The sequence below is a fragment of the Eubalaena glacialis genome, chromosome 15, assembly GCF_028564815.1.
Source record: "Eubalaena glacialis isolate mEubGla1 chromosome 15, mEubGla1.1.hap2.+ XY, whole genome shotgun sequence".
Classification (NCBI taxonomy): domain Eukaryota; kingdom Metazoa; phylum Chordata; class Mammalia; order Artiodactyla; family Balaenidae; genus Eubalaena; species Eubalaena glacialis.
Window position 1 is genome coordinate 74,744,671 of NC_083730.1, and position 19,742 is coordinate 74,764,412.

A 19,742-nucleotide genomic window follows, 5' to 3' on the forward strand; every position below is an offset into this window, starting at 1 on the left:
CCAAAAACAAAGCAAAACCAAAAAGTCTCAGTCCTCATGACCTCACACACCAAAAAGAGTCTCTTACAATCTTATCAATTTCTGCCCATTTAAAAACATAACTGTTTCTAAAATTGCACTTTTGGGAAAAACTTTTATGAAAATTGGATGATTATGAACCAAATCATAAAATTCCTGTGCCTGTCCATGCTCACAGCATCATTATAAGAATCTTTTTCATCCGTAGAGGGCACACCCAGAACAGAATTTGCCATTCTGTTCAATGATTCTCTGTCAGAGAAAAACTGATGTGGTTAGTAAAGCGTGTGGAACTTAAGCTCAATTACATCCAAGTCTAATGGTCCTAGAAATCACACAATGCTTAGTGACTATCAATCTCCAAAATCAATCTATTACAGACTAAACAGAGATTACCGGAGGGTGTCTCACAGGATGGAAAGTCAGATGACTTACCTTGTGCAAAGGGAGTACAAGGAACGCTCCTCCCCCACTCGCTTCTATGATTATGGCAACGAATCTGGGATTGACAGCACAAAAGGAACTATCCCAGGTCACTCGAGAAACCCGGATATCATCGTAACACTGGTCATTTTTCACCGCTTGTCCAAATACATGGCGAAACTTGCTCTGTCGTACCACTCGCCTCATCGTGTCTGTGGGAGAACAAAAAGTATATTAAAATCATGCCCCTGACTGAAAGCTTTACTTTTACAAATGAAAAGCTGGAAAAAAAACAGAATAGTATGGCATTTTGTCTGCTCTCCTAAAATGTAGCCAAATGGCAAATCCAAATTTCCTTCAGCAGCACGTACCCAGAGAAAAATGCAAAATGTGTCAGGGCAAGAATGACAAAGAAATGAAAACTTCCTAACTCAAGATCCAGAAGCAACTCATCAGTTTTAATGTCAAGAGAAAGATCAAGGTAAAGAATGAAGAGAAATTAGCCTTTCAGAGCTGGGTGGGAATGGAAAGACAATCCACTCTAACCCGCCCTCCCCTTTTACAGATAAGAAAACTCCAAAGTGAAGTTATCTGATAGACCTGAAACTGAGGAATCCCTCCTCCCACAAATTATGATATTGTGGCTTTTTCCTCAGTCTGCCAAGGTAATTTTTCCATTTTTCAGCTTTTTCCCCAGACATCAGCACTCTGGTCTGAGAGCGGAGCCTGCTCACAAGTGTTTCCACAAGACCAACTACATGCAGTGGAGAATTCAACACAAGCAAACCACCCCTGCCTTCAAGAGGTTTCCAACACAGGCAGGACAATCAGAGCAACTCAGAACCAAACTCCTGGTGCTGACTGCTACCAGGAGCCTGACTGCTACCATGGGGCAAAAGCCAGGTCTTGGAAAAGAGTAGCAAAAATTTTAATGGAAAGTAGAGACGAGGATGACAAGAGGTCTGACGCTAGCACACTGGACCTCTTAGACAGCAAGAAGCGAAAAGCAAGGGGTTGGGCTAAGAGGCTGTGATGGTGAACCGGGCCTGAGAAAGGTCTGGAGTGATCCCGGCAGCGGCAGTGAGACAGAGGAACAGAAAAACTCAGGGGGGGTAACGGAAACCAGGATGTCAGAGCTGATCACTCACCACAGCCACTTCCCAAGTAAACCAGAGGGCCTAGGGGACAGGAAGTGACACCAAGCTGGTGTTCCCAGGCTCCCTCATGGGTCATTTCGGACCCCAACTTCCACTGGGTTGTCCAAATGACATGTGCACTGACAGCGTTCAGGCTTTAGGATCAGCGGCCCCACCTGCCTGAGGTCTCCTGGGCTGCACCGCAGGGTCCTTTTCCTGTCTGCTAATGCCAGGACATTCCGTTCACGCTGGCTAGGGAGGAGGGAGCCACGGGAAAACACAAGTGGAGATGGAACACAGTCAAACCTTCACAGCTCAGCTGAAAACCAGTCGCCCTGATCCCCAAGGCCAGGAGGGCTAACTAACACCTGTCCACTTGTGCCAAATGGGACACATGCGGGGCTGCTGCTGATTCCTCCCCTTGAATTCCCTTCCTCGTGGCTCTGGGCCCACTGCTAAGCACAAAAGGAGAGAAGTTAGTTTTGCCAGTCTCCTTCTACCCTTTCAAGGCATGTGCAGAAGCGGCCTCTCTCCAAGCCTAGGACGTGTGGCTGGGCTTAGGCGACAAAGCCTTGGCAGGCTGGTGAGCAGGTGTGTTCCTCAGCCCAGCTGCTGCCAGACCTTCCCAGCTGACCACCAGGACCAGAGGCTGAGAGCACCTGGTGGAGGAGACGGCAAATGACTTGCTTCCACTTGGCCGGGGTCCTCCGTCTGTGAAACAGTATGAATACTTCTCAAACTGGAGGAGATAAGACAGCTTCCACGAGGTGGTGAAAACCAAAAGAAAAGCACATCCATACAAAAGCCAATGTACAGCCAGCTGGTCTCAGGATCCATTTCCCTACCCGACCATCAGCACAAGTCAGCAGAAGCTGGAATCCCTGCCATTACCTTCCAGCAAGTGTTTCAAAAGTAAAGTTAACAAAGAAGAGGAAGAATTGCACCATATGCCAAAGAGTTGATATCCTTCATATATAAAGTTTTTATAGATTCCAAACATGAAAATCCCAGTAGGAAATTACACAAAGGACATGAAGAGGTAATTTACAAAAGAAACACAAATGGCATTTACCTCCACTCCTTCCTGAAATCCTAACAAAATGACAGGGAAGGAACAAAAGCTGGTATAAACACCAAAGGACAAGCGAAAGGACACTGGAAAGGAGCCTACAAGAGAGCAAATGTGACCACAAAACTGTGGAAGAGGAAAGCTGTCAGGCAAGTGTAACTGGCAGAAGTGAGTGTTCTCCACTCAGCTGAGGTCTCAGGAGGAGCGGCTCACAGAAGGACCCCAGGCCCACTGTGAAACCGCCGAGCGCTCAGAAGGGAAACAGATGTGGGAGAGGGGCTGCAGGGAAAACTGACCAAAAGCCTAATTAGGAGCAGCTAGACACCCAGCTCTGCTCCTCCAGTGCTGCACAGTCAGGGGCCACCCCTCACCCGCCCCAGAAGCCACAGGGCAGGCCCTGGCCAGGACAACACCAGCACAGGTGAGCACGGGTACGCAGGTACCACACAGACGACCTGGTCCTGTGCAGCGGAGCCTCCAGCCCTGTGTTCTGGGAGCTCCCAGAAGGCTGGCTGCCTGCTGAGAGAGCACCCACCCTGCCCCACAGGAAGTCAGCCCTCACCGCCCTCTGTGAGGTCCACCACCCACCCAGCCCCCCTACCCACACAGGCATTGGGTCAGCTTTTTGGGGCCCACGATTCAATGTGTACGGACATTTGAGGAAGCCCTTCAACCTGAAAAATGGAGACAATCTTTCCTCTTCACTCAAATAGGCCAAGATACCATCTAATCTCACCAACAATATGAATATTAACATAAATATGGAAAGTGCTTTGAATGTCTTCACTGAAAGACACCACACAAATCTGCCGGCTGGCTGACACACCTTTAAAAGTCATTTCTGTATTACACAGAGTGACATATGTTACACAAATTTTCACCTAACTACACGAAGTCAGAATGATAGGTTCTTTTGCTACAACCATGGAGGACAGTGTTAGCTACAGAGCAGAGAGAGTGAGAAAAGCTGGGGCTCCTGGAGTGCTGTGCTGTCTGGGCCAGGCCACTCACATCCAAGGTCGAATCTGATCTGGGCTCAGCTGCCCACATGTGGCACAGCTGCTTTTGCTGCACACAATAGAGAAAGGCAATTAAGAGGGCAGGCTCCAGAGTCAGGCAACCTTGTGAGTGAGAAGCACAGCTGTACCATTTACTTCCTGGCCGTGGTTCAGTAGGGCAAAGTCATAATCTCCTTAAGTGTCAGATTCTCTATCTGGAAATGGGTACATTACATATAAAGTTGAAGTGATCATTAAATGAGCATTTGCTAATGGGACTACAGCAGGAGATGATTTCGTTAAAGTACCCTGTCCGGTTAAAAACACGTAACTAAATACACAATAAATGTCAGCTATTGTTATCATCCTAGTACTTAACATAAGGTAATCCAGATTCAAATCCCAGCTCTGCCACTAACCTTTACGAGCCTCAGTTTCCTCATCTATAAAATGAAGGGGATGATACCCATCATAAGAATGAAAAACAACATCTGACATCCCAGGTCCAGATGGCTTCACTGCTGAAGTCTATCAAATATTTAAAGAATTAATACCAGTTCTTCACAGATTTTTACAAAGAATAGACGGGAACAAATTTCCAAACAAATTTTATGAGACCAGTATTACTGATACCAAAATCAGACAAAAACATCACAAGAAAACTAGACTAATATCTTTTATAAATATAGACACAAAAATCCTCAACAAAATACTAGCAGACCAAATCTAGCAACATATGAAAAGGATTATACACCATGACCAAGTGGGACTTATCCCACAATGCAAGGTTGGTGTGACATCTGAAAATCAATTAATGTAACATCTATCCATCAGATAAAAACCAAAAATCACATGATCATCTCACAAAAATCTGACAAAATCAGAACAAGGACAGACATATAGGTCAACGGAATAGAACTGAAAGTGCAGAAATAAATTCGTACATCTTCGGTCAAGCGATTTCGACAAGGGTACCAAAACAATTCAATGGGGGGAAAAATAAGTCTTTTCAACAAATGGTGCTGGGACCATTGAATAGCCACATACAGAAGAAGCTGGACCCTGACCTCACATCATATAAAATAATTAACTCAAAACTGATCAAAGATATAACTATAAGGGCTCAAAACTTTAAAACTCTTGGGAGAAAACATAGGAATAAATCTTCATGACCTTGGATCTGGCAAAGGATTCTTAGATATGACACCAAAAGCACAAGCAACAAAATAAAAAGAGTACAAAATGGACCTCATCAAAATTAAAAACCTCTGTGCTTCAAAGTCACCATCAAGAAAGTGAAAAGACAACCCACAGAATGGGAGAAAATTTTTGGAAATCATATATCTGATAAGGCACTTGTATCTAGAATATATAAAAAATTCCTACAACTCGATAATAAAAAGACAAATAATCCAATTTAAAAATGAGCAAAGTACTTGAATAGATATCTTTCCAAAAAAGATACACAAACATCCAATAAGCACATGAAAAGCTGCTGGACATCTTTAGCCATTGGGGAAATGTAAATCAAAACCACAATGAAATACCACTTCACACCCACTAGGATGGCTAATATCAGGCCAGAGAATAACAAGTATGGATGAGGATGCAGAGAAATCAGAACCCTCATACACTGGTAGCGGGAATGTAAAATGGTGCAGCTGCTTTGGAAAGCAGTCTGGCAGTTCTGAAATGATTAAACAGAGTTATGATGTGACCCTGAAACTCCACAACTAAGAATATACCCAAAAGAACTGAAAACAGGTATTCACACAAATACTTGTACAGGAATTTTCATAGCAGCATATTCACAACAGCCAAAGGGTGAAAACAACCCATATATTGGATATCCACTGGATGAACGGAACAACAAAATGTGATATATCCACACAATGGGATGTTATTTGGCAATTAAAAATTAAAAAAAAAAGTAGGGGACTTCCCTGGTGGTCCAGTGGCTAAGACTCTGAGCTCCCCGTGCAGGGGGCCCGGGTTCGATCCCTGGTCAGGGAACTAGATCCCACATGCATGCTGCAACTAGGAGTTCGCACACCACAACTAAAGATTCTGTATGCCGCAACTAAAGAACCTGCATGACGCAACTAAGACCCAGCGCAGCCTAAATAAATAAGTAAATATTTAAAAAATAAAATAAAATAAAGTACTTACTAATACATGCTACAACTTGGATAAACCTTGAAAATATTACGCTAAGAAGCCAATTACAAAAGTCTACATATTATGATTTCTATTCACACGAAAGCCCAGAATAGGCAAACCTAGAGACACAGAAAGTAAATTAGCGGTTGCTTGGAGGGGAGGAAGGGGTACTGCAGAATAGGAGGTTACAGCTAAAGAGCACAGGGTTTCTTTCCAAAGTGATGGAAATATTCTGTAATTTGTGGTGATAGTTGCACATATTTGTGAACATATTAAAAAGCACTAAACTGTACACTTCAAGTAGGGTGAATTGTATGATATGTGAATTATACCTCAATAAAGCTGTTCTTTAAAAATCTGCAAAGTATCTAGCACAGAATCTGAAGCATAGTAATAAGCACTGTCCAATAAATGTCAACAATTATTATTTAAGAGACTGCTAATAGGTTTCCCTACCCAAAGGGAGAAAACCCAAATCAATTTCCTACTGATTATGAGCCAAAAGTACGATTTTCACGTTAATGAACTAGTATCAGTTATCAAGGAACCTTTACAAAATTTTATGTTCTCCCACCTCAGCATGCTGTTTACTACAGAAAAAAAAAAAACCCTCTTCTCAAGAAAGAGGCCTGCATTATCAAATGGTATTAGTGTTTCACCAAGTTTTTAAACGTTTGGCTATAAATTTCCAAACGGTCATATCATCAAACTTAGGCGTTCTTTTATTAAATATCTTGTTCCAAATTATACAACTAGAGTGTCCCCAAAACTAAAGCATTTTATAAAGAACTCTAATTTTCAGTTATATTAAAAGGAGTAAATGAAAGAATCCTGAACTAATACATAGACACAAAGTCCAAGGATAGAGTACATTCAATTTGGGGGGGGGCCCACACCCCAAGGCATGCATAACTTCCCCCACCAGGGATAGAACCCACGCCCCCTGCAGTGGAAACCCGGAGTCTTAACCACTGGACCACCAGGGAAGTCCTCAATTTTAAATGTCTTGTCAGAGTTCAACCTTGGAGAGGTTGCCTGCTCATTAGGTCTTTCAAGTACAAATTCTTCAAACTGCATAGGGCCTTTTCTTAGCAATTATCACAGTAATAAAGGATCCTCGTAGTAATAAAGAGGGAGACAATGTAGCAATAAGTCATTCATTAAGCAAATGAAAGAAATGTTTACAAATTTCAAAATAAACTGATTTTAGAAAAAATGCAACGTGGTTTTTAATTTCCACAAAATGTTGGGAATTACAAACCTTACCCAAGGCCTTATAATATGCAATTGATCATTCTGACCAAATTTCCAATAAGACTGGGACTATTCTAGAATGGTTTTCATTATAATAAAAACTGATGTGTCTTTGAAAGACAATGTGAGAGCAGGCTGAGAGCACAGGCCCAACTATGAAATGCTCTCTCTGGGATGTGGTTGAAACCTCAGTTTTAGAAACAAAGACACATGCCTCCTCTGCCCAAGTTTCTAGATGATACTGAAGGCCAAGCAAGAGTTAAGTCTTGATTGTCCAGCAGCCATCGTAGTAAACCTCTTTTTAATTTATCTATCTTTTTTATAGTCACCATGCTGTACATTACATCCCCAGGACTTACTTATCTTATAACTGAAAGTTTGTACCTTTAGACCCCTTCACCCATTTCATCCACCCCCCTAATCCACCACCTCTGGCAACCACCAAAATGTGCTGTTTCCATGAGTTTGGGTTTTGTTTTGTTTTTGTTTTCATTTTTAAGATTCAACATGTAAGTGATATACAGCAGCAGTCCCCAGCCTTTTTTGGCACCAGGAACCGGTTTCGTGGAAGACAATTTTTCCATGGACCGAGGCGAGGTGGCGTGGCGGGGATGGTTCAAGCGGTAATGCGAGCGATGGGGAGCAGCAGATGAAGCTTCACTCGCTTGCCCGCCACTCACCTCCTGCTGTGTGGCCTGATTCCTAACAGGCTGTGGACCCCTGATATATTGAAAAGATATTTGTCTTTCTCTATCTGACTTACTTCACTTAGGATAACGCCCTCAATATCCATCCATGTTGTCACAAATGGCGGGATTTCCCTCTTTTTTTAATGGCTGAATAATATTCCATCATACCACATTTTCCCATCCATTTATCTGTTAATGGACACTTAGATTGTTTCCACTATCTTGGCTATTGTAAATAATACTGCAGTGAACATGGGGGTGCAGATATCTTTTCAAGACAGTGATTTAGTTTCCTTTGGATAAATACCCCGAAGTGGAATTGCTGGATCATATGGTAGCTCTATTTTTAATTTTTTGAGGAACCTCCATACCATTTTCCATAGTGGCTGCACCAATTTTACATTCCCACATAAATTTCTAATGAGTAGATAATATATTCTTGTTTTCAGCTTCAAATAAAGAAAATCTAAAAGCTGACTACCAAGATCCACAATACTTAACAGCTCATCTAAGGAAACAAAAATGATTAAAATTTTCTTTACATGTTGGGTAAACATCTTAACCAAGAACAAGCTGTAAAAATAAGGTCCATGGTTTAAGGACTTATTTTACAAGCATCAGAGTAAAGTTTGCTAAAAATCATTCTCAGAAGAAAATTTCCATCTTACAGTCAGTTGATCATCCTCAACCTCTAGGAGAGTGTGAAGGCGTGCTTCTTATGGTACTGCCTAGTCAAGTTACACAGAGAAAATTTATTTCACAGGACATACAAGAAATGTGTTGGGTATTGGGAGGGAAAAATGTAGACAAGACAGGGTGTTTACAATACTGTAATGGCACCAAATAAAATATACTCAAAACACCTGAATAAATGTTACTACCTGTTCTCTATTCTCTCTACTTCCATCAATCTCGTAAAAAATGACGACAATTTTGACATTTTCCTGTTTAAAGATTTCAGCAGATGCACTTCTATGGTTTGTATGAAAGGAAACACATCCTGCTAGGAACACATACAGGAAAACCCCTACTAGCAGCAAAATCCTGCTCGGCCCATTAGCTGAGACCATTCCAGAGCGTCAATTACTCAAGGACTCAAGAGGCTGAGCACGTCCCCTAGCCAGCAGCAACCACAGGAGACTCCAGAATGTCCCAATAGGGAAAGAACACATTCCCTCTAAGTTGATGCTTTTCTGGCCCTTTTTAATGTGGGAGAGATCGGACACGTTATTTAATAGAAAGTGGCAAGCAGGACAGCAGAGGAGGAAACAAATGTCCCGAAATCAGCTATTTAAATGTCAATGCCAACAGTTAAAAATTCTTTGTAAGAAGTTGGAAAGGTAATATGTAAGCCTACGTAGAAGACACATTCACAAGAAAGCAGACACCGAAAACAAATACGGGAGGTGCTCTGATTAAATACAAAAATTCAACGTTCATCATTTCTGGATATGAGACGGCTGCGCTTTTTTTTGAATGTCCTTAAACAAAATTCATCAGTGACACTGGAAGAGTTCACCTAACAAATCATTTGTACTGCATCCAATTCCTTAATTAACAGATTCATATACGAGATACTCAAGAAAAATACGCCTAATTTACCTACTTTAATAGAAGTTGTTTTACGAAGGAAGAAAAAAGACCACATGCAACAATTTGCTTTATATAAAGCACAGCAGAAAGTCAGACAGATACACAACATTCCTCATACACAGCAGCTAAGGCTGAAAGGTTTGCACTCCACTTAAGACAACCGACTGCAAGTATGGAACAGCCCTTATGTTGGTTCAATTTATCATGACACCAAGAATGGCGAAAGTAAAGGGTGAAAATTCACGCTCATTATAGCCTTCCAAACGCTTTCATCCCATTATCCACCCAGGTACTAGGTTAAAATGCCAAGAAGGAGGCATACCGACTCTAAGTGCACTTTGTTTCGACTCAAGAACCCATTATCATTTTGGTTTTTAAACGTTTCTTGGAATGAAAAGACAAAGAAATGCAAGTCAGATTTACCAAGAAACATCCAGGCTGGGTCCTCACAGAAGCCTGGAATAAAAAGGGTCACCAGCTCCGGCCTTTCATTTTCAGCCCAGAGACACTGTGTGACTCGCCCAAAGATAAAGGACTTTGGAGAGAGACACGATGACCTCGAACCACAAAGTACAGGGCAGTTCATCCCCTGAACTTTCATACTTTTTCAGTGATAAACTCCACACACACATACAGGTTGGCTTTCCCATGTCAGCCAGTGACACCACGCAGAACCGCTCCATGGGGTGCTGCCTCCACGGCTCACAGTTCCACCTGGCCTGCTGGTGCCATTTTTAAATACGAAACTGCGCTTGGCTCACACTTTATACAATACACAAACTGGCTGTTCGCATTCAAATATGCTGAGACCAACGAGAGAGCGCATTAGCTGTGCCAAAGGAAACCAATCTTTGCTTCTGACTGAAAACCCTCAGGCTTAGGCCAGAGGGCTCTGTGCTCAACTGTCCAAGAGCCTGAACCGACATGCCTAAAAGGCTGGAATCTACACATCAAGGACAAGTTCTAAAAGGTGAGGTGCAACGGACAGGCTTTTACTCTTTTTAAAGCTTTCTGAGAAAAGAACTCCTACTTTCACACTTTACAATTTTGTACTCATTTTAGGAACTGGTTACAAAAAGAAGTGGGGGCTGCCTGCCATCAACACAGGCGCTCCCCACTCCCCGATGACAGAGTGAGACATGCAGCTCTGAGACTGACTGCTGAAAACGCAGTCTGACAAGAGACCAAACGAGCTACGTACGTACATCAAATCACCGCGAGGCCCACTTCAAATATCTTACAATTCGGTGTGTCAACTACACTCAGTAAGGCTGAAATTTAAAAAAAAAGAAATGAGCATGACATGGACAGCAAAATAGCAACAGATAAAGATCCTAAATACAGAAACCCCAAATCCTCAAATCGACTCTCACACTTGTATTAAAGAGAGACCCTTTACAACTAAAAGATGCCCGAAAAGGGCCTGGAACTCCCTTAAAATAAAGAAGAATGACACAACATGAATTTTACAGTTACTAACACATGAGATTACAAGGTTGTAGGGGTCATCTCTAGCTCTTCAATGACAGAATTTTTTTTTATTACATTATCAAAGGAAGAGCAGATTTTTCAGAAGATAATGTGTCAGGATGACAGGTTTACAATCCCTCTATCTCCCAGTTTTCTGCTTATCACCAGCATCTTTATAAACTCACCCACTATACCCCTCCCTGGAGCTTTGAGAAAGGATTGCTGAAGAAACCCCCATCAGAGACAGCAGCAGGCGTTGCCTGCCCAGACAACACGGTGGAACTGAGTAGAATCCTCTGAGCTGCCAGCATCTCGCTAAAGTGCCCCACAGGAGATCAGGCTCGGAATTTCGACTCTGCCTCTCTCTTCAAAGAGCCAAATTAATCCCAAGAGCTCTCATCCCAACTGCAGAACTTTTACCGCCATGACTGGCCCAGCACTCTCACTTAAAAATTAATGACGAATGTGTTTCAAAATACTCTTTCTATACTGATGACCTACTTTTCTTATCAACAACTGGGGGAAAGCACACTGTGTACGACTGTTCAAACTTGCTAAGTCTGTTTCCACTACTTAGTCAGACGGAGTTTCTCTTGGAATAAAATTTTCATAATTCTTTGGCAATATACTTATACCAGGAAATGAAATTACTGGACTCCAAGATCTTTTTGTGGTTTTTTTTTTTAAGGCATTTTTATGAAGACCCTCATAAGGCTAGCCATAGCAAAAGTAGCAATGTCAAAAAAACAGTAATCTCCTTCAACTGAAGAATTTCTGTCTTCCCTTTATAATACCCTATACCCTGGGCAAGCAGTGATTAAATAAACATACTCCTGACCATATTTCAAGGGGAGGTAAGAGTAGGAATAACTCTGGCCTGGATTCAAGACTAGCTTATCCTGTCACAGTCACCTAACCACTAATTCATTTTAGTCCTATGGTTGATTGTTTCTTCATCTATAAAATAGGAGAACTAAAATAAATTATTTCTAGGATCCTATTATTAATATAATTATTATAATCTAAAGCCTACAAATCTATAGAGAACGTTTCTTTCACTGGGATCCAGTCCACATCCCCTAATAAAACACACACAATTCAAGGAGAACGGAGTTAGCAGCACCCACGGGGTAATACACATAACACACACACTCGACTGTGAATGCTGAAGAGGTCTTTAATCCCAGTCACTCATCATGCATTTATTCAACAACTATTTACTGAACTCTGACCGTGCGCCTGGCGTGATGCTAGACGCTGCAGATGCAATGGTGAGCAAGAAGACGGGCCTGGCTCTCACGAAGCTGACAGTCTCCAGGAGGAGACACCACAATCAATTATTCACACCGTCACTGTGCTGCTGCGACAAACACTGGGACACAGAAGTTCACGGGGGCAGGGAGTCAATACAGGACGAAGAACCACTTCTTAGGAGCAGCTCCCAAGAGCTTTCTCTTTACAAGTAGGGTGTCTGAAAAGAGCAAAAACATAAGGAAAATATTTAAATTACTTATTGTGCCTTTTCAGATTAATAACTGGATCCGTGGCTTCAAAATTAAGGTAGTTTGCCTACAGAGGTGCCCAGAGCTCGAAGGTAAACATATTTAACAGGGGCTTCCCTGGTGGCACAGTGGTTAAGAATCTGCCTGCCAATGCAGGGGACACGGGTTCGAGCCCTGGTCTGGGAAGATCCCACATGCCGCGGAGCAACTAAGCCCGTGCGCCACAACTACTGAGCCTGCGCTCTAGAGCCCGTGCGCCACAACTACTGAGCCTGCGCTCTAGAGCCCATGAGCCACAACTACTGAAGCCCGCGCGCCTAGAGTCCGTGCTCCGCAACAAGAGAAGCCACCGCAATGAGAAGCCCGCGCACCGCAACCAAGAGTAGCCCCCGCTCACCGCAACTAGAAAAAGCCCGCACGCAGCAATGAAGACCCAACGCAGCCAAAAAAAACAAAAAACATATTGAACAGGCTATTTGAAAATGAAATTAACACTGTTTAAAATAAAAATGAATTTTCAGCCATCCTATAGAAAAAGCAGTAGTATACAGGCATACACAGCTCAACGATAGATATTGAAGGTTTGGTTCCAGACCACCGCAATAAAGCAAATCTCAAAATAAGGCGAGTCACAAGAATTTTTTGGTTTCCCAGTGCATATAAAAGTTATGTTTACACTATACTGTAGCTATACACTATTAAGCGTACAATAGCAGTATGCCTTAAAAAAATGTACACACCTTAATTTAAAAATACTTCATTGTTAAAAGCCAACTATCTAATCTGAGCCTTCAGAGAGTTATAATCTTTTTTCTGGTTGGGGGTCCTGCCTCTGTGTTGACGGCTGCTGACTGACCACGGTGGTGGTTACTGAAGGTTGGGTAGCTGTGGCAATTTCCTTTTTTTCTTCTTTTCTTTTCTTTTTTTAGTTTTTTGCCACGCTGCGCGGCTTGCCGGACCTTAGTTCCCCGACCAGGGATTGAACCCATACCCTCGGCAGTGAAAGCACAGGGTCCTAACCAATGGACCACCAGGAAATTCCTGGCAATTTCTTAAAATAAGACAACAATGACGTATGCCACATCAATTGATTCTTCCTTTCACGGAAGACTTCTCTGTAGCATGAAAAGCTGTTTGATAGCATTTTACCCACACCAGAAGTTTTTTTCAAAATTGGGGTCAGTCCTCTGCTGCTGCTTTATCAACTAAGTTTATGTCATATTCTAAAGCCTTTGTTATCATTTCAACAATCTTCACAGCATTTTCACCAGGAGTAGAGTCCACCTCAAAAACCACTTTCCCTGCTCATCCATGAGAAGCAACTCCTCATCTGTTCAAGTTTTATCATGAGATGGCAGCAATCCAGTCCCATCTTTAGGCCCCACTTCTAATTCTACTTCTCTTGCTATTTCCATCCCATCTGCAGTTACTTCCTCCACTGAAGTCATCCATGACGACTGGAATTAACTTCTTCCAAACTCCTATTAATGTTGGTATTTTGACCTCTTCTCATGAATCATGAATGATCTTAATGACATCTAGAAAGGTGAATCCTTTCTAGTAGGTTTTCAATTGACTTTGCTAAGATCCATCAGAGGAATCACCATCTATGTCAGCTACAGCCCTACAAAATGTATTTCTTAAATAGTAAGACTTGAAAGTCGAAACTCCTTCTTGATCCGTGGACTGCAGAGTGGGCACTGTGTTAGCAGGCATGAAAACAACTTTCATCTCGTGGTACCTCTCCACCGGAGCTCGGGAGTGACCAGGTGAGTTGTTAACAAGCAGCGATATTTTGAAAGGAATCTTTTTCTGAGCAGTCGGTCTCAATAGTAGGCTTAAAATATTCAGGAAACCATGTTGTAAACAGATGTGCTGTCATTCAGGCTTTGTTGTTCCATTTATAGAGCACAGGCAGAGTAGATTTAGCATAATTCTTAAGGGCCCTAGGATTTTCAGAATGGTAAATGAGCCCTGGCTTTAACTTAAGTCACCAGCTGCATGAGCCCCTAACAAGAGAGTCAGCCTGTCCTTTGAAGCTTTGAAGCCAGGCATTGACTTTTCCTCTCTGGCTATGAAAGTCCTAGGTGGCATCTTCTTCCAGTAGAAGATTGTTTCACCTATGTTGAAAATCTGTTATTTAGTGCGCACCTTCATTAATGATCTGAGCTGGATCTTCTGAAGAACTTGCTCCAGGTTCTATGTCAGCACTTGCTGCCTCACCTTGCACTTTGATGTTATGGAGACAGCTTCTTTCCTTAAACCTCATGAACTAACCTCTGCTAGCTCCAAACTTTTCTTCTGGAGCTTCTTCACTTCTCTCAGCCTTCACAGAATTGAAAAGAGTTAGGGCCTTGCTCTGGATTAGGCTTTGGCTTAAGGGAATGTTGTGGCTGGTTTGATCTTCTCTCCAGACCACTAAAACTTTCTCCATATCAGCAATAAGACTGCTTTGCTTCTTATCATTCCAGGTTCACTGGAGACCTTCAAGAACTTTTTGTCTGCATTCACAACTTGGCTAACTGGTCCAAGAAGCTTAACTGTAAGCCTATCTCGGCTTTCGACATGCCTCGCTCACTAAGCTTAATAATTTCTAGCTTTTGATTTAAAGTGAGAGACATAAGACTCTTCCTTTCACTTTAACACTTAGAAGCCAGTGTAGGGTTATTAACCAGCCTAATTTCAACATTGTTGTGTCTCAGGGAATAGGGAGGCCTGAGGAGAGGGAGAGAGACAGGGGAATGGCCAGATAGCAGAGCAGTTAGAAAACACATTTATTGAGTTCACCATCTTATTATGGGCATGGTTTGTGATGCCCCAAAACCATTACAATGGTAACATCAACGATCACTGATCACAGAGCACCATACCAAGTATAATAATGAAAAAGTTTGAAATATTGGGAGAATTACCAAAATGTGACACAGAGACATGAGGTGAGCAAATGCCATTGGAAAAAATGGCACTGATAGACTTGCTGGATGCAGGGTTGCTACAAACCTTCCATTTGTAAAAAACACAGTATCTGTGAAGTGCAACAAAATGAGGTGTGCCTGTACCTCTTGAAATCTTACTGCACCTTCAGACAAATTGTTTTGTCTGATCCTTTTCGGTAAAATTACAAACTATTTCCTTATCAGCACACCTCTCTTCTAAAGAGGGGGAAAACAAAAAACTCAGAACATCAGTGTCAACAACAGAGTACAAGAAACTGGGGAAAATGTAGTTACTACCAAATAAATACTTTACCACCACCCAACACCTTCCAAAGGTCTCAGTTCTTTAGCGGGAAAACGCCACACATCTCCTTTTACCAATAAAATGAAAATACCTCCGGGGAAGTGGAGACAAACAAAACTCAACTTTCAGGAGGAAACATTTGGGCTAAGTATTTTGGGAGTGAATTCTCTATTACTAGAAGCTTTTACCAGCCTTAGCTGGTACAACTGTAACCTTAACCATCCCAAATCCAATTTCCCTCCAAACTGGATAAAGATTTGAAAAGAAAATCATAGTCCTTAATCCTTTATGTTAAATTAATTGGACTGCATAATAGTAACTAAAAGAGAAATTCCATATGCCTCAAATGAAAGCAGGAAGAATCCTTTTTCAAGCATTTTGAGTAGAAGGTTAGCAGAAAGATCAGGGGCTTCCCACCCCTAACAGTACTCTTCTAAAAAACTACATTTACAACAAACAAACTACATGTATGGTTTGTAGTAACCTCTAAAAACGGCCAGAAATAACACACACAAAAATGCAGCTACAAAATGATTCTTTTTTTGTGATCACATGTTACTAATACGATATAAACCAAAGCCTACAGGTTTTCAAATTTTAATATTGCACAAATGAACTCCTAAATGATTCAACAGCTGAAAGGGTGCCCAATTCACCCTTTCTTAATGTACTTGGTTCTTGTCAATTTCTCAAGTTAAATGAACCCAAGCACATTAAATCCTTGGAGATCCAGGAGCCACTGAAATGAGCTGAGACCTGCCCTGTGATTCCCCTGGGGCTGGGCCTAGGGGCCCCTCAGCGTCCAATGCAGACACTTTACAGGCAGTCGATTAAAAGGTAAGAAACTCTGAGGAAAGGAGAAAGACAAGAAAGGGAAACTCAGTTTTTTCGAGGGCTACCTTAACTTTAAATCCTCATCTTGATACAAATTAGGTTTCTTCCCATATCTGTTTTGACAAAAACTCTCCAGCTGAAGGCACACTTCCACTAGGACGTTCCTTCAAGGATTCTTTCTGAAGTTGAAGTTGCTAACCAAACCACAAATCAAAGCCCTAAGAACTCCATGCCACCAGTACTTTCAATTTATTCAAGAAGTTAGTTAGGTAAATTTGCAATAAAGTACCAATATGTGATGCCACCCTATTTTTCATCAGAATTCACGCTTTAAATAACCAGAACTCCAAAATTTGCTTTACAGATAAAACGTTTCAGTAAATAAATGTGTGTATATGCTAACACACTTATTTAAATGAAAATGATGACTAGCTTATCATAACATAATTTACTAGGCAAATGTTTACAATCAGTAGTCCTTCTACACCATAGAAAATTTCCTCTTTTCCTTTCATCTTCTAGGAAAATGGGAAGACTAACAATCACTATTACAAGTGTACCATGTAAAACTGAAATTCAATTATTCGACTAACATTTACTGAGCACCTACCATGTGTCACGCAGCCCGCTTGGAAACGGAGGCACAAAAACATTGTGACATTCTCTGCCTTCATGGAACGTGGCATAGAGTGGGTACTAGTATTCACTTTCACAAAGTGGAAAATAATAATTCCACACTTATGTTTACTTAAAATTTCTACCATGTGTCACGCAGCCCGCTTGGAAACGGAGGCACAAAAACATTGTGACATTCTCTGCCTTCACGGAACGTGGCATAGAGTGGGTACTAGTGTTCACTTTCACAAAGTGGAAAATAATAATTCCACACTTATGTTTACTTAAAATTTCTACTCATTTAACCCAAAAGGTAATTAGGAATAGCACAGAAATCAATAATGTTAGGGACACCCACAAATTACACTTCCAGCTACCTTTACAGCTCCATATCTAAACTATGCTTATCTTTTACGCAAACACACCGTATAAATGTGTATTCTGTTCTCATGACCCTGGACAATCTGGGCCATCTCCCTTATCCATTTGACACTACTCTTCCCCAATTACACCTCCTCTGAGTCAGCCCAGCGCTATTTCCCAAACCCTTGGGCAGGGGCAGGGCCTCGACCCAGTGTCCCAGAGACACTGACTCCCCACCACCCTGTCCTCTCAACCCCCGCAGAGCTCAGGCTTCACACAGAGAATTCAGCGTCAAGAATTACATACTTGGGGGCTAGAAGAAGCTTGTAATGTATTTTTAAAACTATTATACCTTTTAAAAGTAAATCAAAATATTAAGCCTGCCATTAACACTTTGTGAACAAGATTTTTTCTAACTGCACCAGAAAAATCAAGTCCCTAATCCTTATCACACTTAGCATCATAAAATGCTCGAATAAGACATTCTTAAAAACCAGACAATCCAAACTCTTCAAAGAGGCAATAACAAAAAGGAAAGATCAATTATTTCCCCGTGAGGAAAGAAGGGGCTTTGTGGTAAGAGTTTATAAAGGGACAGAGATATAGACGGGGACCAGCACAAGTTGCCCCAACTCACAACCATTACCCTGCCCTGATCTACTTCTCAAAGGTCCTGGAAACTACGTCACTGCTAAAACATAAGACCCTTTCAAGCTGTGTTTCCCAAATGAAAAGAGAAAAAAAAAAAGGATCCTGTGTATTTTGAAAAAAGCTGAGCAGATTCTCTGTTTTTGAGGTTACAGGAGGAACCTTTCTAAAGCAGGCAAGGCTTCTTCCCGATTCCAGGAACCAGGGTTAGCCTTCTATATGGGCTCTGTCTGACCCCACTCACTTTCCTTCAACTTTCCCCTTGAAACATTGTTATACTGACTACATGCCAACATTTCAGAGAGACGATGTTTATCAATAAGGAGCTTCCTTTGTAAAAATATTAACACTGTAGCTCTAAAAGGGTTGAGACATGAGTGAAATAAGACAAAGCCCTAGTCCTTCTAGCACTGAATAACAGTGGTAGTCTAGTAGGAACTGTAGCCATCCAGGAGCACAATAGCAGAAATGAATTTGAACCATCTGCTTTGCGACTACTATTTAAAGGAGATCAGCTTAACCAGCGGAGTGGAAGCTTCAAGTTAAGAGAGAAGGAAGATGAACTTGGAGGGCTGCTGTGGCATGAGGCTGCTGGATGCCACACAGCCTACACAGACAGGCATCTGGGGTGGAGCAGGGTTCCTTACTTCTTTGTCACATGACTCCCAGCTTCCAAGATCCAGAATTCAGCTATCATCATTAACAGTTTAAAAAGCTGTGCTGTGAATTAAACAGATTTCTTCAGTCTAGGCTGGGAACCTACCCACCACTATAACACTGAATCTGTACCCAAAAATGCCTTCTCAGTTCCAAATAACTGAGTTAGACTTTGGAACACGACCCAGTCCTGGGTTGGGGACTGAATGTACACGTTGCCTCCAAAACAGAAGCTGCCTCTGGGCTCTCAACCTTTCATGGTTAGAGAACCACATGACTCACAACTACCCTTTGCAGGTAAGATGTATCATTTGTTCCGCTTGACAATGTATAATAATTCAGCCCAGTGCATGCACGATATCTCTATACTGCATAAGAAGACCAGGGACGTTTCAGGGTATGTATGTATGTATGTATGAATGAATGAATAAATAAATAAATACTTCCAATTTCCCTTTTCCTATGTAACACTGTAAAGCAACAGTGGTTCCCATAAGAGAGAGAGCCTAAGGGACGGTTACTCTATTTCTAAAACAGACAACACGCATCTTATTAAATATCACCCCAAAGAGCTGTGGCCAGCACTTGTTGGCTCTGGCCTTTCTCTTGCTTGCCAAGAAAAACTCGGATGACATTGTTAAGCTAAAGACACTACTAACCGCAAAATTAATTCACCATCTAGCTTGTAAAGTGACTAGTCAGTCTCCTAATAAATCCTTCTGCTTAACAGAGATGATAGCTCAAGTTTATGTGTGTTTCTCAGTCACCGCTCAGGCAGCATTTGAGTTCTTACATTAATAAACCAGCCTCAATTCTTTAAGTTCCTAAGAATGAAAGGAATTAGAGTCTTTAACTAGAAAAGAATGCTTGACCATTATGAAAAGGAATTTAAGTATCTTTCATGTGAAGTAAGCAAATAATGGTGAGTAAACATTCATGCTACAGAGGGGGAGCTTGTGAATTTTGTCAAGAACCCTGACAATGTCAAGAGTGGAAATACACCCCCAAAGGCTTCACACTCCCAACACTTCCCTTCCCATGTGTGTTTATGGCCGTTCACAAAACTGAAAAAC

The 19,742-nt window shown here is 41.7% G+C and overlaps 1 protein-coding gene across 3 annotated transcripts in view; it reads right to left on the minus strand.

The window, feature by feature from the left end:
• CORO1C (coronin 1C) overlaps positions 1-19,742 on the minus strand; it is an 81,105-nt gene that overhangs the window by 52,683 nt on the left and 8,680 nt on the right. For 2 of the 3 annotated variants that reach the window (XM_061169427.1, XM_061169429.1), the window contains exon 2: positions 454-653. In XM_061169427.1, coding sequence (XP_061025410.1) covers positions 454-648 — 195 coding nt within the window. In that variant the 5' untranslated portion in view covers positions 649-653. Of the gene's footprint in view, positions 1-453; positions 654-12,042; positions 12,282-19,742 lie in introns of all 3 variants that reach the window. The other variant, XM_061169428.1, reaches the window with a different exon arrangement.